This window comes from Salvelinus fontinalis, chromosome 18 (assembly GCF_029448725.1).
Source record: "Salvelinus fontinalis isolate EN_2023a chromosome 18, ASM2944872v1, whole genome shotgun sequence".
Taxonomy (NCBI): Eukaryota; Metazoa; Chordata; class Actinopteri; order Salmoniformes; family Salmonidae; genus Salvelinus; species Salvelinus fontinalis.
Window position 1 is genome coordinate 3,043,646 of NC_074682.1, and position 26,659 is coordinate 3,070,304.

Consider the following 26,659-nt stretch of genomic DNA (forward strand, 5'->3'; position numbering starts at 1 on the left):
CATATTTGTTTTTCTTCTCTTTTGCACACCAGTATTTCTACTTGCACATCCTCATCTGCACATCTATCACTCCAGTGTAAATGTCACGTTCCTGACCTATTTATGTTAGTTTGTTATGTGTGTTAGTTGGTCAGGACGTGAGGTTGGGTGGGCATTCTATGTTTTCTGTTTCTGTGTTGGTTTTGGGTTGCCTGGTATGGCTCTTAATTAGAGGCAGGTGTTTGGCGTTCCTCTAATTAAGAGTCATATTTAGGTAGGCGTTGTCACAGTGTTCGTTGTGGGTGATTGTCTTCCGTGTCTGTGTAATTGTTTGCACCATACGGGACTGTTACGGTTTGTTCGGTTTGTGTAGTCTAATTGTCCTATTCGTGCGTTCTTCTTGTTTTATGTAAGTTCGTCGTATAGGTCTGTCTACACCGTTTGTTGTTTTGTTAGTTTAGTTAAGTTCGTGTTTTGTTAAATAAATATGTGTTCAAACTCCACTGCGCCTTGGTTCGATCAATACTCCTCCTTTTCGGGCGAAGAGGAGGAGGACCGCCGTTACAGAATCACCCACCAAATCTCCAGAACCAAGCAGTGGAGTAAACGGAGTAAGGGACAGGAAAAAAAGGAGGAATGGACTTGGGACGATATATTGGACGGGAAAGGTTGCTACACATGGGAGGAGATCCTGGCTGGTAGGGATCGCCTTCCATGGGAACAGCTGGAGGCACTAAGGAGAGCAGAGGCTACCGGAAAGAGGAACCGGAGTTATGAGGGAACGCGTCTTGCACGGAAGCCCAAAAAGCCCGTGAGTAACACCCAAAAATTTCTTGGGGGGGTGGCTAAGAGGTAGTGGGCCAAGGGCAGGTAGGAGACCTGCGCCCACTTCCCAGGCTTACCGTGGAGAGCGGGAATACGGGCAGGCGCCGTGTTACGCAGTAGAGCGCACGGTGTCTCCTGTACGAGTGCATAGCCCAGTGCGGGTTATTCTACCTCCCCGCACTGGTAGGGCTAGATTGGGTATTGAGCCAGGTGTCATGAGGCCGGCTCAACGCGTCTGGTCTCCAGTGCGTCTCCTCGGGCCGGCATACATGGCACCTGCCTTACGCATGGTTTCCCCGGTTCGCCTACATAGGCCGGTGCGGGTTATTCCACCTCCCCGTACTGGTCGGGCGACCGGGAGCATTCAACCAGGTAAGGTTGGGCAGGCTCAATGCTCAAGAGTGCCAGTACGCCTCCACGGTCCGGTATTTCCGGCGCCACCTCCCCGCCCCAGCCTAGTACCTACAGTGCCTACACTACGCACTAGGCTACCAGTGCGTCTCCTGAGCCCAGTTCCTCCTCCACGCACTCTCCCTGTAGTGCGTGTATCCAGTTCGGTGCCTCCAGTTCCGGCACCACGCACTAAGCCTCCTGTGCGTCTCCAGAGCCCTGTACACACTGTATCTTCTCCCCCTACTAATCCTGATGTGCTTGTCCTCAGCCCGGTGTCACCAGTGCCGGTACCACGCATCAGGTATAGAGTGGGCTTTGAGAGTACAGTGTGCCCTGTCCCTGCTCCCCGCACTAGTATGAAGGTGCGTATCCTTAGCCCGGTGCCTCCAGTTCCGGCACCACGCACCAGGTCTACAGTGCGCCTTATCCGGCCAGAGCCATCCGTCTCACCAGCGCCATCTGAGCCATCCGTCTCCCCAGCGCCATCTGAGCCATCCGTCTCCCCAGCGCCCTCTGAGCCATCCGTCTGCAATGAGCCTGCAAAGCCGCCCGTCTGCCATGAGCCTACAGAGCCGTCCGCCAGACAGGAGCCGCTAGAGCCGCCCGCCAGACAGGAGCCGCTAGAGCCGCCCGTCAGACAGGATCTGCCAGAGCCGCCAACCAGACAGGATCTGCCAGAGCCGCCAACCAGACAGGATCTGCCAGAGCCGCCAACCAGACAGGATCTGCCAGAGCCGCCAACCAGACAGGATCTGCCAGAGCCGCCAACCAGACAGGATCTGCCAGAGCCGCCAACCAGACAGGATCTGCCAGAGCCGCCAGCGAGCCATGAGCAGCCAGAGCCGTCAGAGAGCCATGAGCGTCGAGAGCCGTCAGCCAGCCATGAGCGTCGAGAGCCGTCAGCCTGCCATGAGCGTCGAGAGCCGTCAGCCTGCCATGAGCGTCGAGAGCCGTCAGCCTGCCATGAGCGCCGAGAGCCGTCAGCCTGCCATGAGCGTCGAGAGCCGTCAGCCAGCCATGAGCGTCCAGATTCGTCAGTCAGCCAGGAGCTGTCCTTCAGCCAGAAATGGCTATATACCCAGAACTGCCCCTCAGTCCAGAGCTGTCTCTCTGTCCGGAGCTGCCTTTCAGTCCGGAGTTGCCCCTCTATTATGATCTCCCTCTCTATCTTGATCTACCTCTTTATTCTTATCTATCCCTCTGTCTTGATTTATTCCTCTGTCCAGGTGCTGTCCCTGTCATGGATGTTACAAAGAGGATTTTGTGGGATATGGGTGGACATTTTTAGGGGTAGATGGAGGTTGGGATTGACTATGGTGGGGTGGGGACCTCGCCCGGAGCCTGAGCCACCACCGTGGTTAGATGCCCACCCAGACCCTCCCCTAGATTTTGTGCTGGTGCGCCCAGAGTTCGCACCTTATGGGGGGGGTTATGTCACGTTCCTGACCTATTTATGTTAGTTTGTTATGTGTGTTAGTTGGTCAGGACGTGAGGTTGGGTGGGCATTCTATGTTTTCTGTTTCTGTGTTGGTTTTGGGTTGCCTGGTATGGCTCTTAATTAGAGGCAGGTGTTTGGCGTTCCTCTAATTAAGAGTCATATTTAGGTAGGCGTTGTCACAGTGTTCGTTGTGGGTGATTGTCTTCCGTGTCTGTGTAATTGTTTGCACCATACGGGACTGTTACGGTTTGTTCGGTTTGTGTAGTCTAATTGTCCTATTCGTGCGTTCTTCTTGTTTTATGTAAGTTCGTCGTATAGGTCTGTCTACACCGTTTGTTGTTTTGTTAGTTTAGTTAAGTTCGTGTTTTGTTAAATAAATGTGTTCAAACTCCACTGCGCCTTGGTTCGATCAATACTCCTCCTTTTCGGGCGAAGAGGAGGAGGACCGCCGTTACAGAAAATTGCTAAGTTGTAATTACTTCGCCACTATTGGCCTATTTACTGCCTTACCTCCTTACTTAATTTGCACACACTGTATACATATTTTTCTATTGTGTTATTGACTGTACGATTGTTTATCCCATGTGTAACTCTTTGTTGTTTTTGTCACACTGCTTTGCTTTATCTTGGCCAGGTCGCAGTTGTAAATGAGAACGTGTTCTCAATTGGCCTACCTAGTTAAAAAATGTGCTAACGTTATGTGATGTGTGTTCTTACACATTGTTTACCTAGCTAGGTTAATTTTTTACCTAGCTAGCTACATGTCTTAAGCTAAAGTGTACAGTCAGTAAACGTCGGCAAAAAAGCGTAATGAAATTGTTGCCAGCAGAGCTGGTTAGGCTGTTTTCATGTTATCCTGAGGTAAACAAATCATTGGCCAGAGCGTCAAGTGGTCGAGAGCAAAACGAGATGGGTGGGGCCAAAGCTTAAGAGGGTGTGAACGCTGTTGAATGGGTGTAGACAAAGAAGAGCTCATCATTCGATACCAAAATATTCAATGGCCATTTTCTCAAAAGTGAGTTTACAAGTTGATCAACTTTCAAAGCAGAATTATATCCCCATTGTTCATCAAAAATGCAGTGTCTGATATACCATTTTGTAGCTCTGAGTCTACTTTTATCCAATGTAAAAAACACAATTTCAAATGTTGCTACATAAGACCATATGCAGGTGGAGAGTCACATATTTTAAACAAATATCTACAGCTACTATGGAATGCAGCACCAGAAAAGTCTCTAGCGTACAAGAGGAGTATGTTGGAGTCATAGAATTAGGAATTAGAATACTCATAGTAATAATTAGCCATGTACAGTAATAGGATCTCTATGGCTGGAGTACTGAAAAGGTTATGATGTCGTAGTGTCTTGACATATCACATGCTGTAGATCTCTACCATCACTTCTCTGCAGATGGGGGGAGGTAACTGTCAAGGTCTGCAACAAACCCTTCTCTTCCTCTCCTTGCCTGCGTCCCACATGGCACCCTATTCCCTTTAAAGTGCATTACTTTTGACGAGGGCCCATAGGGACTTCCCCACTACCTATTAATGAGTCATGGCTCCACTGAATTATTCTCTCTTATGCCTCCACTGCCCTCCTCACATGAAAGATGACTTAACTGACTGACCTGGCGCTGGATATTCAACTACAGGAGAGTGCCTTGGGGGAGCCCAGAGGACAGAGTTAGGGAGACAGGTGGAGCGTGTCACGTACAGTGCCTGACACACACACACACATGAAAGAACGATGCATACACACACATGTGCATGCAAACACGGCACACACAGGCGTGCAAAGACACACACACACACACAGGTCATTATGATTGTGCTGAGGATTGGTGTGAGGAGGACGATAGCTCGGCACTTCAAGTGGTTGTCACACAGCCCATAATTGCAGTGTCCATATTATGACAGCATCTGTCAAGAGAATGGCTCAGTAGCTGTCATTACTAGTAAGTAAACGTTGGCATCATAGATATCACTGTCTCACACTTCACAGAAGTCATTCATGTTTGTCAGTTCATATGAGTTCAAGACTGATAATATGTTATTCCTATGTGATGACAGGTTCTTAAGACTCAGATAAAAAGGCCTTGTAGCTGCACCATTGATGAAAAAGTCTTCTTTCAACCCTCTTGAATTGTTTTTAAATGGTAAAGCCCCAGAGGATAGATTTTTACTTTAAAATACAATATTTTAACATGTTAACAATGTTTTTTAGTGTGACAGTTCCATGTATAGCCATGGAAAGGTGTAGCTTATATTGCAACAAAAATATTTGAAATGCGTATATTGCATTACATTGTCATTTAAACACATTTTAACCAAGTATGTGCTGGTTCAAAAGCTGGTTTGAAATGCATTTTCAGGTTACAATCTAACACATTTGAATGAAAACGGAACATGTTCATTAGGGCTTGCCATGAGGCTGAGAGAAAAGGTCACTGTCTTAGAACAAATGTCCTGCTATTATACACATTTTGTCATGAGGTTGAGAGACAAAGTGGCAGTTTTAAAGCTAATGTCCTGTCATATTTTTTTTTTAAATGCATGGCTTATGAAATTTTCATATGCTATATTGGTTCCCGACCACTGGAGGAAACTCAACCCCCCAAAATTAAAACAATTAAAATTGTTAGCCCCACTCACACTGGGGTTTAATATTTTCCAATCCGAAAAGAAATCACTTTTCTCCCGGATAACCCAGTATTTCCCGGCAAAAGCAGAAGGGTCATTCTAAAGCATATAAAACCATCGGACAGAATCATGTGCCGTTCTAAGGTGTATTTTATATAACATCTTAAATTTTCTTATTGCATTCGTTATCATTCATTAGCCTAAAAACCTATTGTAATGGTTGCTTTCCTCCTCTTCGTCTGAAGAGGAGGAGTAGGGATCGGACCAAAACGCGGCGTTGTATGCAGACATAATGAATTTATTTAAACTAGACGAAAAACACGAAGAACACTTGAATAGATTACAAAACAACAAAACGACGTAGACAGACCTGAACATGAGAACTTACAATATAACACGAAGAACGCACGAACAGGAACAGAACTAACCAAACGAATGAAAACGAAACAGTCCCGTGTGGTGCGACAGGCACAGACACAGGAACACAATCACCCACAAACAAACAGTGAGAACAGCCTACCTTAATATGGTTCTCAATCAGAGGAAACGTAAATCACCTGTCCCTGATTGAGAACCATATCAAGCCAATAGACAAATAACCTAAACATAGAAACACATAACATAGAATGCCCACCCCAACTCACGCCTTGACCAACTAAACACATACAAAAACGTGACACCTATACTTACTCTAAAGCAATAAAGTCAATGATCATCTCTCAAGCCAAGTCTTGTTTTAAATGTTTATTTATGTCGTTGGGGTTTTGAAAGAACCTGAATCACCTGATTCCTGCAGATCCCTGCTGACAAGCACCAGTGACTCGGTCTATAAAAAAGTGGTCAGATGAAGCAGATGCTAAACTACAGGACTGTTTCGCTATCACAGACTGGAACATGTTCCGGGATTCTTCCGATGGCATTGAGGAATACACCACATCAGTCACTGGCTTTATCAATAAGTGCATTGAGGACGTCGTCCCCACAGTGACTGTATGTACATACCCCAACCAGAAGCCATGGATTACAGGAAACATTCGTACTGAGCTAAAGAGTAGAGCTGCCCCTTTCAAGGTACCGGACTCTAACCCGGAAGCTTACAAGAAATCCCACTATGCCCTGCAACGAACCATCAAACAGGCAAAGCTTCAATACAGGGCTAAGATTGAATCATACTACACTGGCTCCGATGCTCGTCGGATGTGGCAGGGCTTGCACACTATTACAGACTACAAAGGGAAGCACAGCTGCCCGGTGACACGAGCCAAGCTAAATCATTTCTATGCTCGCTTCGAGGCAAGCAACACTGAGGCATAAATGAGATCAGCTGTTCCGGACGACTGAGTGATCACGCTCTCCGTAGCCAATGTGAGTAAGACCTTTAAACAGGTCAGTACACAAGGCTGCGGGGCCAGATGGATTACCAGGACGTGTGCTCCGGGCATGTGCTGACCAACTGGCAGGTGTCTTCAGTGACATTTTCAACATGTCCCTGATTGAGTCTGTAATACCTACATGTTTTAAGCAGACCACCATAGCCCTTGTGCCCAAGAACACAAAGGCAACCTACCTAAATGACTACAGACCCATAGCACTCACGTCCGTAGCCATGAAGTGCTTTGAAAGGCTGGTAATGGCTCACATCAACACCCTTATCCCAGAAACCCTAGACCCACTCCAATTTGCATACCACCCAAACAGATCCACAGATGATGCCATCTCTATTGCACTCCACACTGCCCTTTCCCACCTGGACAAAAGTAACACCTATGTGAGAATGCTATGCATTGACTACAGCTCAGCGTTCAACACCATAGTACCCTCAAAGCTCATCACTAAGCTAAGGAACCTGGGACTACACACCTCCCTCTGCAACTGGATCGTGGACTTGGCCGCTCAGCAAGGATGAAGCCACTGCTCCAAAACCGCCATAAAAAAGCCAGACTACGATTTGCAACTGCACATGGGGACAAAGATCGTATTTTTTGGAGAAATGTCCTCTGGTCTGAAGAAACAACAATAGAACTGTGTGGCCATAATGACCATCATTATGTTTGGAGGAAAAAGGGGGAAGCCTGCAAGCCGAACAAAACCATCCCAACCGTGATGCACGGGGGTGGCAGCATCATGTTGTGGGGGTGCTTTGCTGCAGAAGGGACTGGTGCACTTCACAAAATAGATGGCATCATGAGGAGGGACAATTCTGTGGATATATTGAAGCAATATCTCAAGACATCAGTCATTAAGTTAAAGCTTGGTTGCAAATGTGTCTTCCAAACTGACAATGACACCAAGCATACTTCCAAAGTTGTGGCAAAATGGCTTGACAACAAAGTCAAGGTATTGGAGTGGCCATCACAAAGACCTGACTTCAAATCGTAAAGAAAAATTGTGGGCAGAACTGAAAAAGCGTGTGTGATCAAGGAGGCCTACAAACCTGACTCAGTTACACCAGCTCTGTCAGGAGGAATGGGCCAAAATTCACACAATTTATTGTGGGAAGCTTGTGGAAGGCTACCTGAAACGTTTGACCCAAGTTAAACAATTTAAAAGGCAATGCTACCAAATACTAACTGAGTGTATGTAAACATCTGACCCACTGGGAATGTGATGAAAGAAACAAAAGCTGAAACAAATCATTCTCTGCTATTATTCTGACATTTCACATTCTTAAAATAAAGTGGTGATCCTAACTGACCTAAGACAGGGAATTTTTACGAGGATTAAATGTCAGGAATTGTGAAACTGAGTTTAAACGCATTTGGCTAAAGTGTACTTAAACTTCCAACTTCAACTGTGTATATATATATAATGTAGGCACTAATATGTTTCACTATAACTCTGTATAATCAATGTATCTATGCTGTAAAATTATTGTCTCATCACCTCAGAAATTCAGAATAATATACAGTATGAGCCCCGACGCTATGACTCATAACAAAGTGTCATGGTTGTCATGTTATCATTGAAACCAGGACACGTAAACTAATACAGCTGACTAATAAAGCTTTGCAATATCATAACAGCACATTAAGCAATGCGGCATATTGCGTGGCAGCCCCTCCTACATCGTTGTTTGGACACACGCAGGTCTCTCTTGTTGTACATCAGCGTTGCGTTGGCACCCTAGAATTCCCTTGGCTGATGCCAGTTCCATTGAACACCTGAGCTGCCAGCACAGACAGCACAGAAACACCCACTCCCTGGCACGCACACAAACACATGCACGCGTGCAAGCACACACACCCTCACACACACACACACACAAAAGGTCCCAGGAGGAGTGCATGCTGGGGAGAGACAGATGATGCCGATGGCTCGTGTTCTCAGCTCAACATCCAATCAAAAACAGCCAACACCACCCCAAACACTGAGCCCAGTTTGACTGATACACGTCGCAGTGGTGGGTAGTATATGTGCCTTTGGTGAAAAAACGGATGGCACTGTGAAAGACCACATCCAATTTGCTGAGTAGTGTTGGAGGCTATGTTGTAAATGACATCGCCGAAGTCAAGGATCGGTAGGATAGTCAGTTTTACGAGGGTATGTTTGGCAGCATGAGTGAAGGAGGCTTTGCTGCAAAATAGGAAGCCGATTCTAGATTTAACTTTGGATTGGAGATGCTTACTGTGAGTCTGGAGGGAGAGTTTACAGTCTAGCCAGAATCCAAAAGGTATTTGTAGTTGTCCACATATTCTAAGACAGAACCGTCCAGAGTAGTGATTCTTGTCGGGCGGTCGGGTGCGGGCAGCGATCGGTTGAAGAGCATGCATTTAGTTTTACTAGCTTTAAAGAGCAGTTGGAGGCCACGTAAGGAGTGTTGTAAGGCGCTGAAGCTCATTTGGAGGTTTGTTATCACAGTGTCCAAAGATGTGCCAGATGTATACAGAAATGTCGTCTGCGTAGAGGTGGATCAAAGAATCATGGATATATACAGAGAAAAGAGTTGGCCCGAGAATTGAACCCTGTGGCACCCCCATAGAGACTGCCAGAGGTCCGGACAACTGGCCCTCCGATTTGACACACTGAACTCTATCTGAGAAGTAGTTGGTAAACCAGGCGAGGCAGTCATTAGAGAAAGCAATCTGTTGAGACTGCCGATGAGAATACGGTGATTGACAGAGTCGAAAGCCTTGACCAGGTCGATGAAGGCTGCAGAGTACTATCTTTTATTATTTTAGAAAGAGAGGGTCCAGATTGTCTAGCCCAGCTGATTTGTAGTGATCCAGATTTTACTGCTCTTTCAGATCATCAGCTGACTGGATTTAGGTGAAGGAGAAGCAGGGGGGTGGGGGCTTGGGCCAGTTGATGCAGGGGTTGCTGAGCTGTTGGTCGGGGTAGCCAGGTGAAAAGCATGGCCAGCCGTAGAGAAATGCTTATTGAAATTCTCGATTATCATGGATTTATCAGTGGTGGCAGTGTTTCCTATTCTCAGTGCAGTGGGCAGCAGGGACGAGGTACTCTTATTATCCATGGACTTTACAGTGTCCCAAAACTTTTTGGAATTACTGCTGCAGGATGCAAATTTCTGCTTGAAAAAGCTAGCCTTTGCTTTCCTAACTGACTGTGTATTGGTTCCTGACTTCCCTGAAAAGTTGCATATCGCGGGGACTATTCGATGCTAGTGCAGTACGCCACAGGGTGTCTAGGTGCTGGTCAAGGGTAGTCAAGTCTGGAGTGAACCAAGGGCTATATGTAACGCTTGTCGTACTCCTCCTCCTCCTCGGACGAGGAGAGGAGAGAGGGATTGGAAGACCAATGTGCAGCGAGGTATGATGACATAATGAATTTATTTAAAGACGAACACGAACACAAAAAACACTTAAATATTACAAAACGACGTAGACTGACCTAAAACATGAGAACTTACAAATACACGAAGAACGCACGAAACAGGTACAGACTACAAACCAACGCTACAGTCCCATGTGGTACTAACATACATACAGACACGGAAGACAATCACCCACAAACAAACAGTGAGAACAACCTACCTTAATATGACTCTCAATCAGAGGAAACGCCAAACACCTGCCTCTAATTGAGAGCCATACCAGGCAACCCATAAACCCAACATAGAAACACAACACATAGAAAATGCCCACCCAGCTCACGTCCTGACCAACAAAACAAAGGATTAACACAATAACTAGGGTCAGAACGTGACACTATATCTGTTCTTAGTTCTACATTGTTTTGAAAGGGGCATGCTTATTTAAGATGGTGAGGAAAGCACTTTTAAACAACAACCAGGCATCCTCTACTGACAGGATGAGGTCAATATCCTTCCAGGATACCCGGGCCAGGTCGATTAGAAAGGTTGGCTCGCAGAAGTGTTTTAGGGAGCATTTGACAGTGATGAGGGGTGGTCGTTTGACCGCGTACCCATAACGGACGCAGGCAATGAGGCAGTGATCGCTGAGATCCTGGTTGAAAACAGCAGAGGTGTATTTAGAGGACAAGTTGGTCAGGATGATATCTATGAGGGTGCCCATGTTTACGGTTTGGGGTTGTACCTGGTATGTTCCTTGATAATTTGTGTGAGATTGAGGGCATCTAGCTTAGATTGTAGGACGACCGGGATGTGAAACATATCCCAATTTAAGTCACCTAGCCGTACGAACTCTGATGATAGATGGGGGGCAATCAATTCACATTTGGTGTCCAGGGCACAGCTGGGAGCTGAGGTGGGTCTATAACAACCGGAAACAGTGAGGTACTTAGTTCTGGAGAGAAGGATCTTTAAAAGTAGAAGCTCGAACTGTTTGGGCATAGACCTGTATAGTATGACAGAACTCTGCAGGCTATCTCTACAGTAGATTGCAATTCCGGCCCAGTTCTGTCTTGACGGAAAATGTTGGAGTTGGGGATGGAAATCGCAGAATTTTTGGTGGCCTTTCTAAGCTAGGATTCAGACAGGGCTAGGACATCAGGGTTGGCGGAGTGTGCTAAAGCAGTGAATAAAGCAAACTGAGGGAGGACGCTTCTGATGCATGAACCCAAGGTTTTACGGTTGCAGAAGTCAACAAATGAGAGTGCCTGGGGACACACAGGGCCTGGGTTAACCTCTATATCACCAGAGGAACAGAGGAGGAGTAGGATGAGGGTACGGCTAAAGTCTATAAGAACTGGTCGTCTAATAAAAGGAGCAGATTTCTGCGCGTGGTAGGATAGATTCAGGGCATAGTGTACAGACATGAGTATGGTATGGTGCGAGTACAGTGGGGGTAAACCTAGGCATTGAGTGACGATGAGAAAGATTGCATCGCTGGAGGCGCCAGTTAAGCTACGTGCGGTCTCTGCATGTGTGGGGGATGGTACAAGGGGGCTATCTGAGGCATGTTGAGCAGAACTAGGGGCTTCGCAGTAAAATAAAACAATGAGAGCTGCCCTAAACAACAGTATACAAGGCATTTTAAAGAACAACCAGGCATATTTGGGGTGGCAGGTAGCCTAGTGGTTAGAGCGTTGGACTAGTAACCAAAAGGTTGCAAGATTGAATCACTGAGCTGACAAGGTGAGAATCTGTTGTTCTGCCCCTGAACAAGGCAGTTAACACTGTTCCTAGGCCGTCATTGAAAATAAGAATTTGTTCTTAACTGACTTGCCTAGTTGAATAAAGGTAAAAAAAATATATATATATATATTGACATTAGATAGAGGCATAATGCAATCACAGGTGTTGATTGGGAGAGCTAAGACAACAACGGGTGAGACAACAACGGGTAAATGGCGATGAATTGGCAGAGGAGGGTCCGTTAGTTACACACAGGGCCTGAATACGAGGCTTGGGCCTACAGATAAACAAAATGAAGTACCGTGTTAATGAACATACACAAGAGGTCAAAGTCAATAACAGATACGCTACTGTATACTGTAACATGGAGGAACTTGGTTTGCTGCCAGTCATCAGATGCATATTCCACCAAACCTAAATCCTATCCTTGGCTGATCTCATGTGGCTCCCATACGTTCAGTATTTCCCCCTTGGCTGACCTCTCCAAGCCCCTAAAGCTAATTCAGTCTGATGGGTTTACATTGCGCCCCATAGGGGGTCTGAATGCATCCTTCAGATAGTCTGATTGAATTAAACCCCTTCGACATGAATAAAACAACTCAGATCTTATTTGGGCGATCAAAAATCTTATCAAAGCAGTGCTTTACCATTGATCTGTGAGATACCAAAAATGAGTCAGAGATACAGTAAAGTATTCCAGATTCCAGCTTCCTGGTTTGGTGCTTTACTACACTGTCTTTCCAGAGTACTTTTGTTCATTAATATCCGTTTCTACTTCAGTGAGCAATGCAGATATGGGCTTGTAATCTCAGGTACACATTTCCCCTTTCAGTAGGACAATAACCTAAAACACAAGGCAAAATATACACAAAATATACACATTGACTGTTCCTGGGTGACCTAATTACAGTTTTGACTTAAATTGGCTTGGAAATCTATGGCAAGATTTGAAAAGGGCAGTCTAGCAATGATCAACAACCAACTTGACACAGCTTGAATCATTTTTTAAAGAATAATGTTCAACTCTTGTACAATCCAGGTGTGCACACCTCTTACCCAGCCCTAATCGCTGCCAAAGGTGATTCTGACATGTATTGACTCAGGGGTGTCAATTCTTATATAAATTAAATATTTGTCTTCCATTTTCAATAAATGTGCAAAATGTTGTGTATTGTGTGTAGATGGGTGACAAAAAATATATAATTAATCCATTTTCAATTCAGGCTGGAACACAACAAAATATGACTTGTTTCAGGAAACTAGGCATATGTCGCACGTCACTACTTCACAGGGGAGGAAACCCAGCCTAAAACCCCAAACAGCAAGCAATGCAGGTGTAGAAGCACGTGTACATAAACATGTGTACATGTCGAGACGATAGTGACCGATCCACTTAGCTAGATGTGGCTAGGGGGTGGTTATAGCATTTCCTTTACATGACACATCAATTTAAACAAATGTGTCAGGTAAGCGTTATCTAATAACTATATCATATTTATCAAAAATTTGATCTGGACACTTGCTGTTTTGAGATTTCTACTATGCAAGTAACCAGTTCACTATAGCATTGACACCTTCTGTGAACATAGATGTTATTTGATATAGCATGTGTTTACCAAATGGACTTAAAGAAATGGGTGGGGCAAAGGCTTAAGAGGGTTTGAACGGTCCAGAATGGGTGCAGACAAAGAAGAGCTCTCCAGTAGATGTAGCAAACCATTCAAAGAACATTTTCTCAAAAGTGAGGTTACAAGTTTATCAACATTCAAAGCAGAATTACTTTCCCATCGTTCCTCAACTGTAGTGTATGATATACCATTTTCTAGCTCTGAGTCTCTGCTTTTATCCAATGTTAAAAAAACACAATTTAAATTTCGCTACATAAGACTGAATCGAGGCAGTTGGTCACAAATGTGGAATAAGTCAAAGGGTATGAATAATTTCTGAAGGCACTGTATATTCATAGATTTGTCGGTCAATTCCTCCTCCCGCCATGCACTATATAAATAACAGCCCTTCATTGACATGGAGGTAGGCTAAGTTAAAACTCTCACACCCTGATCTGTTTAACCTGTCCTTGTGATTGTCCCCACCCCCCTCCAGGTGTCACCATCTTCCCCTGTGTATTTATATCTGTGTTCTCTGTTTGTCTGTTGCCAGTTCGTCTTGTTTGTCAAGTCAACCAGCGTTTTTGTTCTCAGCTCCTGCTTTTCCTAGTCTCTCTTTTTTTCACTCTTTTTTTTCTTTCTCCTGGTTTTGACCCTTGCCTGTACTGACTCTGAGCCCACCTGCCAATCTGTACCTTTGCCCCACCTTTGGATTGTTGACCTCTGCCTACCCTTAGCCTGCCGGTACCGTCCGGTACCGTTGCCCCACCTCTGACCCCTGCCTGCCCCTGTTAGAACATTAAACCATTGTCAATTTGACGTGTCTGAATCTGGGTATTACCTTGATTCCTGATGAAAACCATTGGCCTACCTTTTAAAATAGCTTAAGATTAAGAAGAAAATAAAATTGATCTGATTACATAAGATGATCTATAACAGTATTTTGGTCTGCAAAGCTTTATGCTAGAAACAAGCTGTAAAATACCTGGGAAAGATGTGATGCCAATATATTTGGGGATATACATTGCACTCGGGAGGTATTCAGACCCCTTGACTTTTTCCACATTTTGTTACGTTACAGCCTTTTTCTACAATGGATTCAATTGTATTTTTCTCTAATCAATCTACACACAACCCTTCATAAAGGCAAATCGAAAACAGGTTTATAGACATTTTTGCAAATAAAATACAGAAACACCGTATTTACATAATTCAGACCCTAGCTCAGGTACATCCTGTTTCCATTGATCATCCTTGGAATGTTTCTACAACTTCATTGGAGTCCACCTGTGGTAAATTCAATTGATTGGACATTATTTGGAAAGGCACACGCCTGGGTATTTAAGGTCCCACAGTTGACTGTGCATGTCAGAGCAAAAACCAAGCCATGAGGTCGAAGGAATTGTCCGTAGAGCTCACAGACAGAATTGTGTCGAGGCACAGATCTCGGAAAGTGTACCAAAACATTTCTGCAGCATTGAAGGTCCCCAAAAACACAGTGGCCTCCATCATTCTTACATGGAAGAAGTTTGAAACCACCAAGACTCTTCCTAGAGCTGGCAGCACAACCAAACTGAGCAATCGGGGCAGAAGGGCCTTAGTCATAGAGGTGACCAAGAACCCGATGATCACTCTGACAGAGCTCTTCCAGAAGGACAACCAACTCTACAGCACTACACCAATCAGGCCTTTATGGTAGAGTGGCCAGATGGAAGCCACTCCTCAGCAAAAGGCACATGACAGCCCGCTTGTGCTTGCCAAAAGGCACCTAAAGGACTCTCAGACAATGATAACTAAAATTCTCTGGTCTGAAGAAATCAAGATTGAACTCTTTGGCCTGAATGCCAAGCGTCACATCTGGAGGAAACCTGGTGGTGGCAGCATCATGCAGTGGGGATGTTTTTCAGCGGCAGGGACTTGGAGACTTTAGATCACTCCATAAGCTAGCTTTGCTATGGAGAGACATTTTGAAGTGGAGGACTTGATTAGCTATTCATTTATAATAGTTTATAATAATGTTGACCTTGTGTTTAACCAACCTGACAGCAGCTAGCTAGCTTAGCTTGGCAATAGCTGCAGCTGGCTAGCCTATCTAGCTAGCTGATATTTCTCTGTCACATCACAGTTATGCCAAGATAGCAAGATGTACCAGTGTCTGGAATGTGTTTCATGAGACACTCGTTCGACAACACCGTGCTACGAAAGAAGTTTGCAACTAAGTTTTATCAGCTCATGTAAAGAAACAATGTCAACAACTGTGAGTTGAATGCGAGCTTAGCTGTCAACACAATATTCTATAACTGTCTAGTTTTGTTTCATCTCATCTCTCCGTATGTCTGTTGTTAGATCTTTCCTGCGGGACAAATCCCAAAATAATATGCCTACAGGTGTAGCTACAGTGCCTTCAGAAAGTATTCATACATTTTCACATTTTCACCCATCTACACACAATAATGACAAAGTTAAACATGTTTTTAGAGACTTTTGCTAATTTAGTGAACGTTAAATAAATAAAAAAATCGATATTTAGAATTCAAGTCACACTTAACCAGCATGGCTACCACAGCATTCTGCAGCAATGCGCCTTCCCATCTGGTTTGCACTCAAGACACCTCCAGGCTGTGTAAGGGCTATTTTACCAAGAAGGAGAGTGATGGAGTGCTGCATCAGATGACCTGGCCTCCACCATCACCTGACCTCAACCCAACTGAGATGGTTTGGGATGAGTTGGACAGCAGAGTGAAAGATAAGCAGCCAGCAAGTGCTCAGCATATGTGGCATATACTCCTTAAAGACTGTTGGAAAAGCATTTATCATGAAGTTGGTTGCCAAGAGTGTGCAAAGTTGTCAACAAGGCAAAGAGTGGCTACTTCGAAGAATCTGAAATATATATTGATTTGTTTAACACTTTTTTGCTTACTACATGATTCCATATGTGTTATTTCATAGTGTTGATGTCTTCAATATTATTCTACAATGTAGAAAATAGTAAAAATAAAGAAAAACCCTTGAATGAGTACGTAAGTGTTTGACCGGTAGTGTACTTTAAGATGGCAGGTGACACAATTACTGAACGCAAACACCTGTGTCAATTACCACTTCCATTTGCTGTACCAATAGAAACAAGAAACACTTAACAATATTATTATTTGACCCTGCTGGTCATCTATGAACTTTTGCACATCTTGAAGAACAATCTGGCCTTAATGGCCAAGTATTATTAGAATCTCCAACCGGCACAGCCAGAAGGCCACCCATCAGAGCCTGGTTCCTCTCTAGGCTTCTTCCTAGGTTGCACTGCATGCACTGTTCCACAAGTAAATTAGTCAACGTACTGTATGTATGATGAGACTGACTAATACATTGTTCACGCCATTCCACAGACCTTTTAACCCAGGACCAAGTTCAGGAAACTGAGCTAATCAACTCTCAAACACCAAGGATGCTAATCAAACACCATGGATGAGACCAGTGGACACAGTAGCCACAAGGCCTGGATTTGAATAGCCTCCAGTCCAGCTGAGGTGCACCGATCCAGGCCTGATGCACTACAAAGGCCCCTGGCTATAGGCCCACAGGCCTGAGCCAAGAAACCAGGTGCACAAACAACTCAAGGTTAGGCAGTCTACTCTGGCTTCCAGGTGCATCACAGGAGTGATTTAGTGCCAGCTTCTGCTAAGCAGGGCCAGCTTGCCCCTGTTCCCCACACATATAGGCACTGAGCGGGAATCAAAGTGCCAGATTAGCGGTTAAATACCAGCATTAAAGGTTTGTTTGGCTAGGCAAACCACCCGGGGTAGGAACAATGGCTGGCTGAATCTGGACAGGATGGGAGGAGGGAGGGAGGAAAAGAGCGAGAGAGGAGGGGGAAGCATGTTTTTCTGAGCCATATACCAAGAAGTCCTCCTTTTCCGAGGGGAGAAGTGATAGAACAGATATATAGGCTATTTCAGGTTATTTACAATGCCCTTCTCAGAAGAAAGCAGAGAGTGTGCCCACCCGCCCATCCTACAATACCAGACGATTACCCAGCAGTCTACGCTATCTGTGAAGCAACCCTTGTTTTCCACTCCCTTAACCATAATGTTCTCTTTGTTTTTGTTCAAGGCGAAATTAGTATGCATTAGTAAATGGGAGAAGGGGGAAATAGTGGAATGGAATGCACACTGCTGATGGTGGCTGAAATAATGAGGGGTTTGCTGCTCAGATGACTGTGGAGGAACCCAGCGGAGTTCTGACTGACTGGTAATAGCCTGGTATTAAGGAAGCCTAGCGTTAGCCTAGCCGGTAGCCTAGCCGTTAGCCTTTACCTGCTAGCTTTTAGCAGGTAAGCCATTAGTACGTTAGCCGTACCTTTGACGATTAGCTCTGCGTAGTTGGAGACCCCGGAGCCACCATCGGAGCGGATGACACAGCGATAGCGGCTGGTGCTTCTCTGAGACGTGTCCCCGACGCTGACGGTGGCCGAGAAGCGCCGGTGGTTCACCACCCGCGTCACCATGAGGGCTGTGTCTTTACCATTCCACTGCTGTAGATGGAGAGAGACAGACACTTTCTTACTAACACATGTACACACAGTATTTATCACGTTGGTATGGTAAAAAAGGACAAACTCCACATATGGGCATTCAAATCTGTTAACCAAAGAAACCAGCAGTATGGTTAATGTTTGTCAGAAACTACTTTTTCACTGCACTTTTTCCTTACGATATCAACTCGACTATAACAATCTCCCAAAAGTAATTTATTCCAGCATGTACCTGATACTTTGCTCTGCCCTGGATACTACTCCATTGCAAATTCCATTACTATAAGATGAAAACATGCTAGTGCAGTACATTGGTGGCTGATAGAGAGGCAGTCGTCCATATCAAAACAACACTTTATACTCAGGGCACAGATTGTATGGATATCCCCACAGAGTTTATACCATTACAGTGTTTGTGCAAGTACAGCAAGGAACTGGACCATGCTGTAAGTGTAATTTCACAAGGGTGGGGTCATAACATTGCAACAGAAATCAACTAAAATGCCCTGTGCATTCTACATGATTGAAAAAGCTACAGAAGCTAGTCACTAAAGGTGGATGCATCCACAGCTACATCTATGAATTTGAGATTGGTTACTTCTCCAGCCCCATGCCTCGGGCACGGCTGCCATCTGTTATTTTTCTAATTAAAGATTGCAGCTTTAAGGTGAGAGGGATAAGATGGATGACATCTATAGTGGACCGAAGGGAAGCAACTCGCCTGTAGCCACAGTTGGTCGTGTTGTGACCACTTCCCCCCGGCGGTACACTGGAAGGTGGCGTTCTGGCCCACATTCACCTCCACATTCTGCAGCCGCAGGAAGTGAGGCGCTTTCCCTGCAAAGGGGCGGGAAACACACTCAATACAGTGACTAGGCATGCATAAGCACAAACACATACCGACATATCGACTGTTTGACATGCATTGAGTAATTGAGAAAGCTGAGTTGTGAGGAATAAAGGAAACAAATACACACAACATTAAATTACCAACAAAACAGTGTTTTGTAGATCAGCGTGTTTTTGCTTTTCGTTCTAAAGTTACTTAAGATTTCAGGTCACCTTTCCTTCCCTTCCGTAGAATTGTCTCCCCTGGTCTGCTCAGTGCACACTAATGTCCAGCTGAAAAGTAAATGAACCGAGGCTGCTCTGTATGGCATTGAAACGGCATTGAAACGGCATCTCCTAATCTCATTTTCACCGTGCCTAGAAATGTAGGCCTAATAGTGTATTCATTGATCATTTCAATACGAGAATTTATCTTGACGTTAATTTCCCCCATTTGAAGAAAAAAGCCGACTGGATTATTTTACTCTGCAATTTATTTACCTTTGCTTCCTAATCTTATTTGAATTCAGCACTGAGTGCTCTGTCCTAATTCCCAGGGAAAGCTCTAAGTCTATGTACAGAAAGAGAAAGAATGAAAGAAAGAGAACACATCTAGGACACTGAGTGCCTTGGAGGAGTCCAAAGATGTGAGGCAAAGACGTTCTGTCAGCTTTGAATGATGAAGGCCCTGAGTTTGTTCCTTTTTCTGTGCTCCGCAATCTACCTCGTCCTCCCTCTATTCCCCTCGGTCTGTGTGTCCCCCACTCCCAAACACACACACACCAAATACACACACACACACCAAATCACACAGCCTGCTATCCAGGAGTGTGAGACCAGATGATGCTCCATGGGGTAGTGTCACTTACGGCATGGGTGGGCCAACACTCGGACCTCGTCCACCGCAATGAACCCTGGATGGCCCTGTACGGATACAGACTCGAATATCACCTACCGCAAAAGGGGGAGAGGAAGAGAGATGGGGAGAGATGAGAGTGGGGAGAGAGAGGAGAGAGTGAGAAACACAATTTGTACAGGAATTTTTCGTTACCCCTGCAAAACTCACCTGGACACCCTGTAAGAACGGCATCCACGATGCTGTCAACAACATTCGCCATCTCTAACTACACACCCTTCAAAATGCAAGCTTTTCGCCACATTGACAGCAGCTCTTTCCATTGGGACAGCTGCAGCAATATCTTCACGTCATAATTAACAAACAATATAGGCGGATTGCTGCTGCTGTTCACATATGGGCCTGGCAAAATGTGCAGGCCAGTAGAGCAGTGCCATGTGCTTGGGACATGTGGGGCTCACACAGGGCTCTCGGTGAAGGCTGCCAGACTGGGAAGAGGGACTCATGCCTTCAGGTCTCTGTGGCCAGAGAGAGACAAATACGTATTTCACATTATAGGGCCAACCCGAACCCGACTTTGTTATTTTATTTTCACATTGTCCTTTGCAGCACGTTCCTACAACTATGTTTGATGTGTAACCAGGCCAGCCCGGTACAGCTTGGCTTGGCTCAGCTCAGCGTGCTCATCAAGCTGAGCTGACAAGGTAAAAATCTGTCGTTCTGCCCCTGAACAAGGACGTTAACCCACGGTTCCTAGGCCGTAATTGTAAATAAGAATTTGTTCATAACTTACTTGCCTAGTTAAATAAAATCAAAGGACAAGAGAGATGGCTGGAGGCGGAGCCTCCTTCCACAGGTATAGTCAGGTGTTTTAGTCATAGCGTTTTAGTCACCTCCAAGGTTGCTGTTTTGCTCATAATAGGTTAGGTTTGGGGGAAATAACTAAAATGGGTAACTTTTTATACGGAATGTTAAACACCAGTCACAACGTCAACAGTGAAGAGGCAACTCCAGGATGCTGGCCTTCTAGGCAGAGTTGCAAAGAAAAAGCCATATCTCTGACAGGCCAATAGACACTGGACAGAGGGACTCTGCCTAGAAGGCCAGCATCCCGGAGTCGCCTCTTCACTGTTGCCGTTGAGACTGGTGTTTTGCGGGTATTATTTAATGAAGCTGCCAGTTGAGGACTTGTGAGGCGTCTGTTTCTCAAACTAGACACTCGTATGTACTTGTCCTCTTGCTCAGTTGTGCACCAGGGCCTCCCACTTCTCTTTCTATTCTGGTTAGAGACAGTTTGAGCTGTTCTGTGACGGGAATAGTACACAGCGCTGTTAGAGATCCTCAGTTTCTTGGCAATTTCTCGCATGGAATAGCCTTCATTTCTCAGAACAAGAACAGACTGATGTGTTTCAGAAGAAATTCTTTGTTTCTGGCCATTTTGAGCCTGTAATCGAACCCACAAATGCTGATGCTCCAGATACTCAACTAGTCTAAAGAAGGCAAATTTTATTGGTTCTTTAATCAGCACAACAATTTTCAGCCGTGCTAACAATTTCAAAAGGATTTTCTAATGATCAATTAGCCTTTTAAAATGATAAACTTAGATTAGCTAACACGCGTGCCATTGGTGCCATTGGAACACAGGAGTGATGGTTGCTGATAATAGGCCTCTGTATACCTATGTAGATATTCCATAAAAAAAATCTGCCGTTTCCAGCTACAATAGTCATTTACAACATTAAAAATGTCTACACTGTATTTCTGATCAATTTGATGTTATTTTAATGGACATCCTTTCTAAAACAAGGACATTTCTAGGTGACCCCAAACTTTTGACCGCTAGTGTATATGTTTTTTTGTATTAATGGAAAATGAAACATTAATATTATTTAATAAGATAACCCCCTGAGTCAATACGTGTTAGAATCACATTTGGCAGCTATTACAGCTGTGTCTTTCTGGGTAAGTCTAAGAGCTTTGCAAACCTCTATTGTACAATATTTGCCTATTATTCTTAAATAAATTATTCAAGCCCTGTCAAGTTGGTTGCTGATCAATGGTAGACAGACATTTCCTAGTCTTGCCATATTTCTTCAAGCCGATTTAAGTAAAAACTGTAAATAGGCCACTCGGGACTATTCCATGTTGTCTTGGTAAGTAACTCCAGTGTATATTTGACCTTGTGTTTTATGTTATTGTCCTGTTGAAAGATGTATTGGTGTCTGTTGGAAAGCCAGGTTTTTCTCTAGGACCTAGCCTGTGCTTAGTTATATTCCTTTGATTTTATCCCCCCAAAAATTAATTAGTCCTTGCAAATGACAAGCATACCCATAAAATGATGCAGCCACCACCATGCTTGAAAATATGAAGAGTGGTACTCAGTGATGTGTTGTGTTGGATTTGCCCCAACCATAATGCTTTGTACCGTATTCAGGACAAAATTGTAACTTATTTTCCATTTTATTTGCAGTTTTACTTTAGTACCTTATTTCAAACAGAATGCATTGTTTTCACTCATTTAGGTTGGTATTATGGCATATCTCAAATGTTGTTGATCCATCCTCAGTTCTCTCCTATCACAGCCATTTAACTCTAACTGGTTTAAAATCACCATTGGCCTCATGATGAAATCCTCTCCATCAACTAAGTTAGGTAGGACACCTTTATCTTTGTAGTGTCTGAGTGTCTTGATACACCATCCAAAGTGTAAATAATTACTTCACCTTACACTTTGTCACAAAGTTGGAGGCACAGTATTGTCTAGAATGGCATTGTATGCTGTAGCGTTAACACTTCCCTTCACTGGAACTAAGGGGCCTAGAAAACCATGAAATCCAGCCCCAGACCATTATTCCTCCTCCACCAAACTTTACAGTTGGCACTATGCATGGGGCAGGTAGCATTCTTTTGGCATCCGCCAAATCCAGATTTGTCCGTCTGTCACGCCCTGGCCTTAGTATTCTTTGTTTTCTTTATTATTTTAGTTAGGTCAGGGTGTGACATGGGGAATGTTTGTGTTTTGTCGGTTTTGGGTGGTTATATGGTAAAGGGGGTGTTGGGTGTAGTGTATGGGTTTGTGTTGAGTGAATGTGTCTAGCTGTGTCTATGGTTGAGTGTAGGTTCTAGGAAAGTCTATGGTTGCCTGAATTGGGTCTCAATTAGAGACAGCTGGTTATTGTTGTCTCTGATTGGGAGCCATATTTAAGGCAACCATAGGCTTTAGCTGTTTGTGGGGAATTGTCTATGTCGAGGTTCTATGTGGCATGTGTTGCACTTAGTTCTTGTATAGCTTCACGGTCGTCATTTTGTTGTTTTGTTTGTTCTTCTTCAAATTAAAGAGAAGATGTATTTTGCACACGCTGTGCCTTGGTCCTCTCTCTCTCCCTTTGGCGATCGCGACACCGTCGGAATGCCAGATTGTGAAGTGTGATTCATCACTCTAGAGAATGCGTTTCCACTAGTCCAGAGTCCAATAGAGGCGAGCATTACAAATCAAATCAAAATGTATTGGTCAGATGTTATTGCGGGTGTAGTGAAATGCTTGTGTTCCTAGCTCCAACAGTGTAGTAGTATTTAACAATGCACAACAATACACACATCTCAAAGTAAAATAATGGAATTAAGAAATATATAAATACTAGGATGAGCAATTTTGGAATGACATTTACTAAAATACAGTAGAATACAGTATACAGTCGTGGCCAAAAGTTTTGAGAATGACATTAATTTTCACAAAGTCTGCTGCCTCAGTTTGATGGCAATTTGTATATACTCCAGAATGTTATGAAGAGTGATCATATGAATTGCAATTAATTGCAAAGTCCCTCTTTGCCATGCAAATGAAATGAATCCCAAAAAAACATTTCCACTGCATTTCATCCCTGCCACAAAAGGACCAGCTGACATCATGTCAGTGATTCTCTCTCAAGGATATTTCTGCCAGTAAGATTGCACCTAAATCAACCATTTATCGGATCATCAAGAACTTCAAGGAGAGTGGTTCAATTGTTGTGAAGAAGGCTTCAGGGCGTCCAAGAAAGTCCAGCAAGCGCCAGGACCGTCTCCTAAAGTTGATTCAGCTGCGGGATCGGGGCACCACCAGTACAGAGCTTGCTCAGGAATGGCAGCAGGCTGGTGTGAGTGCAACTGCACGCACAGTGAGGCGAATACTTTTGGAGGATGGCCTGGTGTCAAGAAGGGCAGCAAAGAAGCCACTTCTCCCCAGGAAAAACATCAGGGACAGACTGATATTCTGCAAAAGGTACAGGGATTGGACTGCTGAGGACTGCGGTAAAGTCATTTTCTCTGATGAATCCCCTTTCCGATTGTTTGGGGCATCCGGAAAAAATCTTGTCCGGAGAAGACAAGGTGAGCGCTACCATCAGTCCTGTGTCATGCCAACAGTAAAGCATTCTGAGACCATTCATGTGTGGGGTTGCTTCTCAGCCAAGGGAGTGGGCTCACTCACAATTTCACCAAAGAACACAGCCATGAATAAAGAATGGTACCAACACATCCTCCGAGTACAACTTCTCCCAACCATCTAGGAACAGTTTGGTGACGAACAGTGCTTTTTCCAGCATGATGGAGCATCTTGCCATAAGGCAAAAGTGATAAGTGGCTCGGGGAACAAAACATCGATATTTTGGGTCCATGGTGTCACGACTTCCGCCGGAGTTGGCTCCCCTGCCTGTTCGGGCGGTGCTCGGCGGTCGTCGTCACCGGCCTACTAGCCGCCACCGATCCCTTTTTCGTTGTCTGTTGGTTGTGACTTATTAGTTTCACCTGTGTCCTGTTGTATGTGTTTGATGAGCTTCCTTATTTATAGTATGTGTCCCCGCCTTTGTTTTGTGCGGAATTGTTTAGTGTTACGTGTGTTAAGGTGTTTATGTTCTGGACCTGCACCCTGTGTTTTGGGTGGTCCAATTTATTTAACCGCTCCCTGTGTTTGGGCTTGTGGTTTTTTGTGTGCCGTATTAAAGTGCACCTTTTTCCCTGTGGAACTCTCTGCGCCTGATTCCTTCCTCACCCGCCTAGTCCCGCATGACACATGGCCAGGAAACTCCCCAGACCTTAATCCCATTGAGAACTTGTGGTCAATCCTCAAGAGGCGGGTGGACAAACAAAAACCCACAAATTCTGACAAACTCCAAGCATTGATTATGCTAGAATGGGCTGCCATCAGTCAGGATGTGGCCCAGAAGTTAATTGACAGCATGCCAGGGCGGATTGCAGAGGTCTTGAAAACGAAGGGTCAACACTGCAAATATTGACTCTTTGCATTAACTTTATGTAATTGTCAATAAAAGCCTTTGACACTTATGACATGCTTGTAATTATACTTCAGTATTCCATAGTAACATCTGACAAAAATATCTAAAGACCCTGAAGCAGCAAACTTTGGGAAAATTAATATTTGCGTCATTCTCAAAACTTTTGGCCACGACTGAATACATATGAAATGAGTAAAACAGTATGTAAACATTATTAAAGTGACCAATGATTCCATGTCTATGTACAAAGGGCAGCAGCCTCTAAGGTGCAGGGTTGAGTAACCGGGTGGTAGCCGGCTAGTGATGGATATTTAACAGTCTGATGGCCTTGAGATGTTTTTCAGTCTCTCGGTCCCAGCTTTGAAGAACCTGTACTGACCTTGCCTTCTAGATGATAGCGGGGTGAACAGGCCATGGTTCAGGTGGTTGATGAACTTGATGATCTTTTTGGCCTTCCTGTGACATCGGGTGCTGTAAGTGACCTGGTGTGCTCCAGGTGATGCAGTTGCCATACCACGCAGTGATACAGCCACACAGGATGCTTTCAATTGTGCATCTGTAAAAGTTTGTGAGGGTCTTAAGGGCCAAGCCGAATTCCTTCAGCCTCCTGAGGTTGAAGAGGAACTGTTGCGCCTTCTTCACCACACTGTCTGTGTGGGTGGACCATCTCAGATTGTCAGTGGTGTTTACACCGAGGAACTTGAAGCTTTTTACCCACTCCACTGTGGCCCCGTCGATGTGGATAGAGGTGTGGTCCCTCTGCTGTCTCCTGAAGTCCACAATCAGCTACTTCGTTTTGTTGACGTTCGGGGAGAGGTTATTATCCTGGCACCACTCCACCAGGGCCCTCACCTCCTCCCAGTAGGCTGCCTCGTCATTGTTGACAATCAGGCTCACTACTGTTGTGTCTTCTGCAAACTTGATAATTGAGTAGGAGACATGCGTGGCCATGCATCCATGGGTGTTGTCACGTTCCTGACCTTATTTCCTTTGTTTAGTCTTGTTTAGTTGGTCAGGACGTGAGCTGGGTGGGCATTCTATGTTATGTGTTTCTATGTTTGGTTTAGGGTTGTCAACTAGCCTGATATGGTTCTCAAACAGGGGCAGGTGTCTTACGTTTCCTCTGATTGGGAACCATATTTAAATAGGCTGTTCTCACTGTTTGTTTGTGGGTGATTGTTCCTGTTAATTGCGTTCTTCGTTGTCTGTATGTTCACATGTTCAGGTCTGTAGCGTCGTTAGTTTCATTTTTCTGTTTATTGTTTTGTTCGCGTTAAGTGTTTCCAAAAAATATGGAAACATACCACGCTGCGCCTTGGTCCTCCTCTCTTCCACCTAACGACGAGCGTGACAGGTGTACAGTGAGTACAGGAGGAGGCTGAGCATGCACCCATGTGGGGCCCCTTTGTTGAGGATCAGGGTAGTGGAGGCATTGTTTCCTACTTTCACCACCTGGGGCGGTCCGTTAGGAAGTCCAGGACCCAGTTGCACAGGGTGTGATTCAGACCCAGAGCCCCGAGCTTGATGATGAGCTTGGAGGGTATTATGTTTTTAAAGGCTGAGCTATAGTCAATGAACAGCATTCTTATATAGGTATTCGTCTTGTCCACATGGGATAGGGCAGTGTGCAGTGCTACGGGGCGAGAGTCAATTCGTTTAGTTACCTTTGCTTTCTTGGGTACAGGAACAATGGTGGACATCAGACTGGACACCACTCCAGGCAACGTTTTGCATTGCGCATGGTGATCTTAGGCTTGTGTATGGCTGCTCGGCCACGGAA

General features: G+C 44.7%; 1 protein-coding gene across 17 annotated transcripts in view; it reads right to left on the reverse strand.

The window, feature by feature from the left end:
* Positions 1 to 26,659, reverse strand: part of LOC129814814 (receptor-type tyrosine-protein phosphatase T) — a 561,458-nt gene that overhangs the window by 366,615 nt on the left and 168,184 nt on the right. For all 17 annotated transcript variants that reach the window (XM_055867855.1, XM_055867868.1, XM_055867867.1 and 14 more), the window contains exons 4-6: positions 19,620 to 19,701; positions 18,644 to 18,759; positions 17,748 to 17,922 (exon numbers count right to left, since the gene is read on the reverse strand). In XM_055867855.1, the coding sequence (XP_055723830.1) occupies positions 17,748 to 17,922; positions 18,644 to 18,759; positions 19,620 to 19,701 (373 nt within the window). The remainder of the gene's footprint in view (positions 1 to 17,747; positions 17,923 to 18,643; positions 18,760 to 19,619; positions 19,702 to 26,659) is intronic.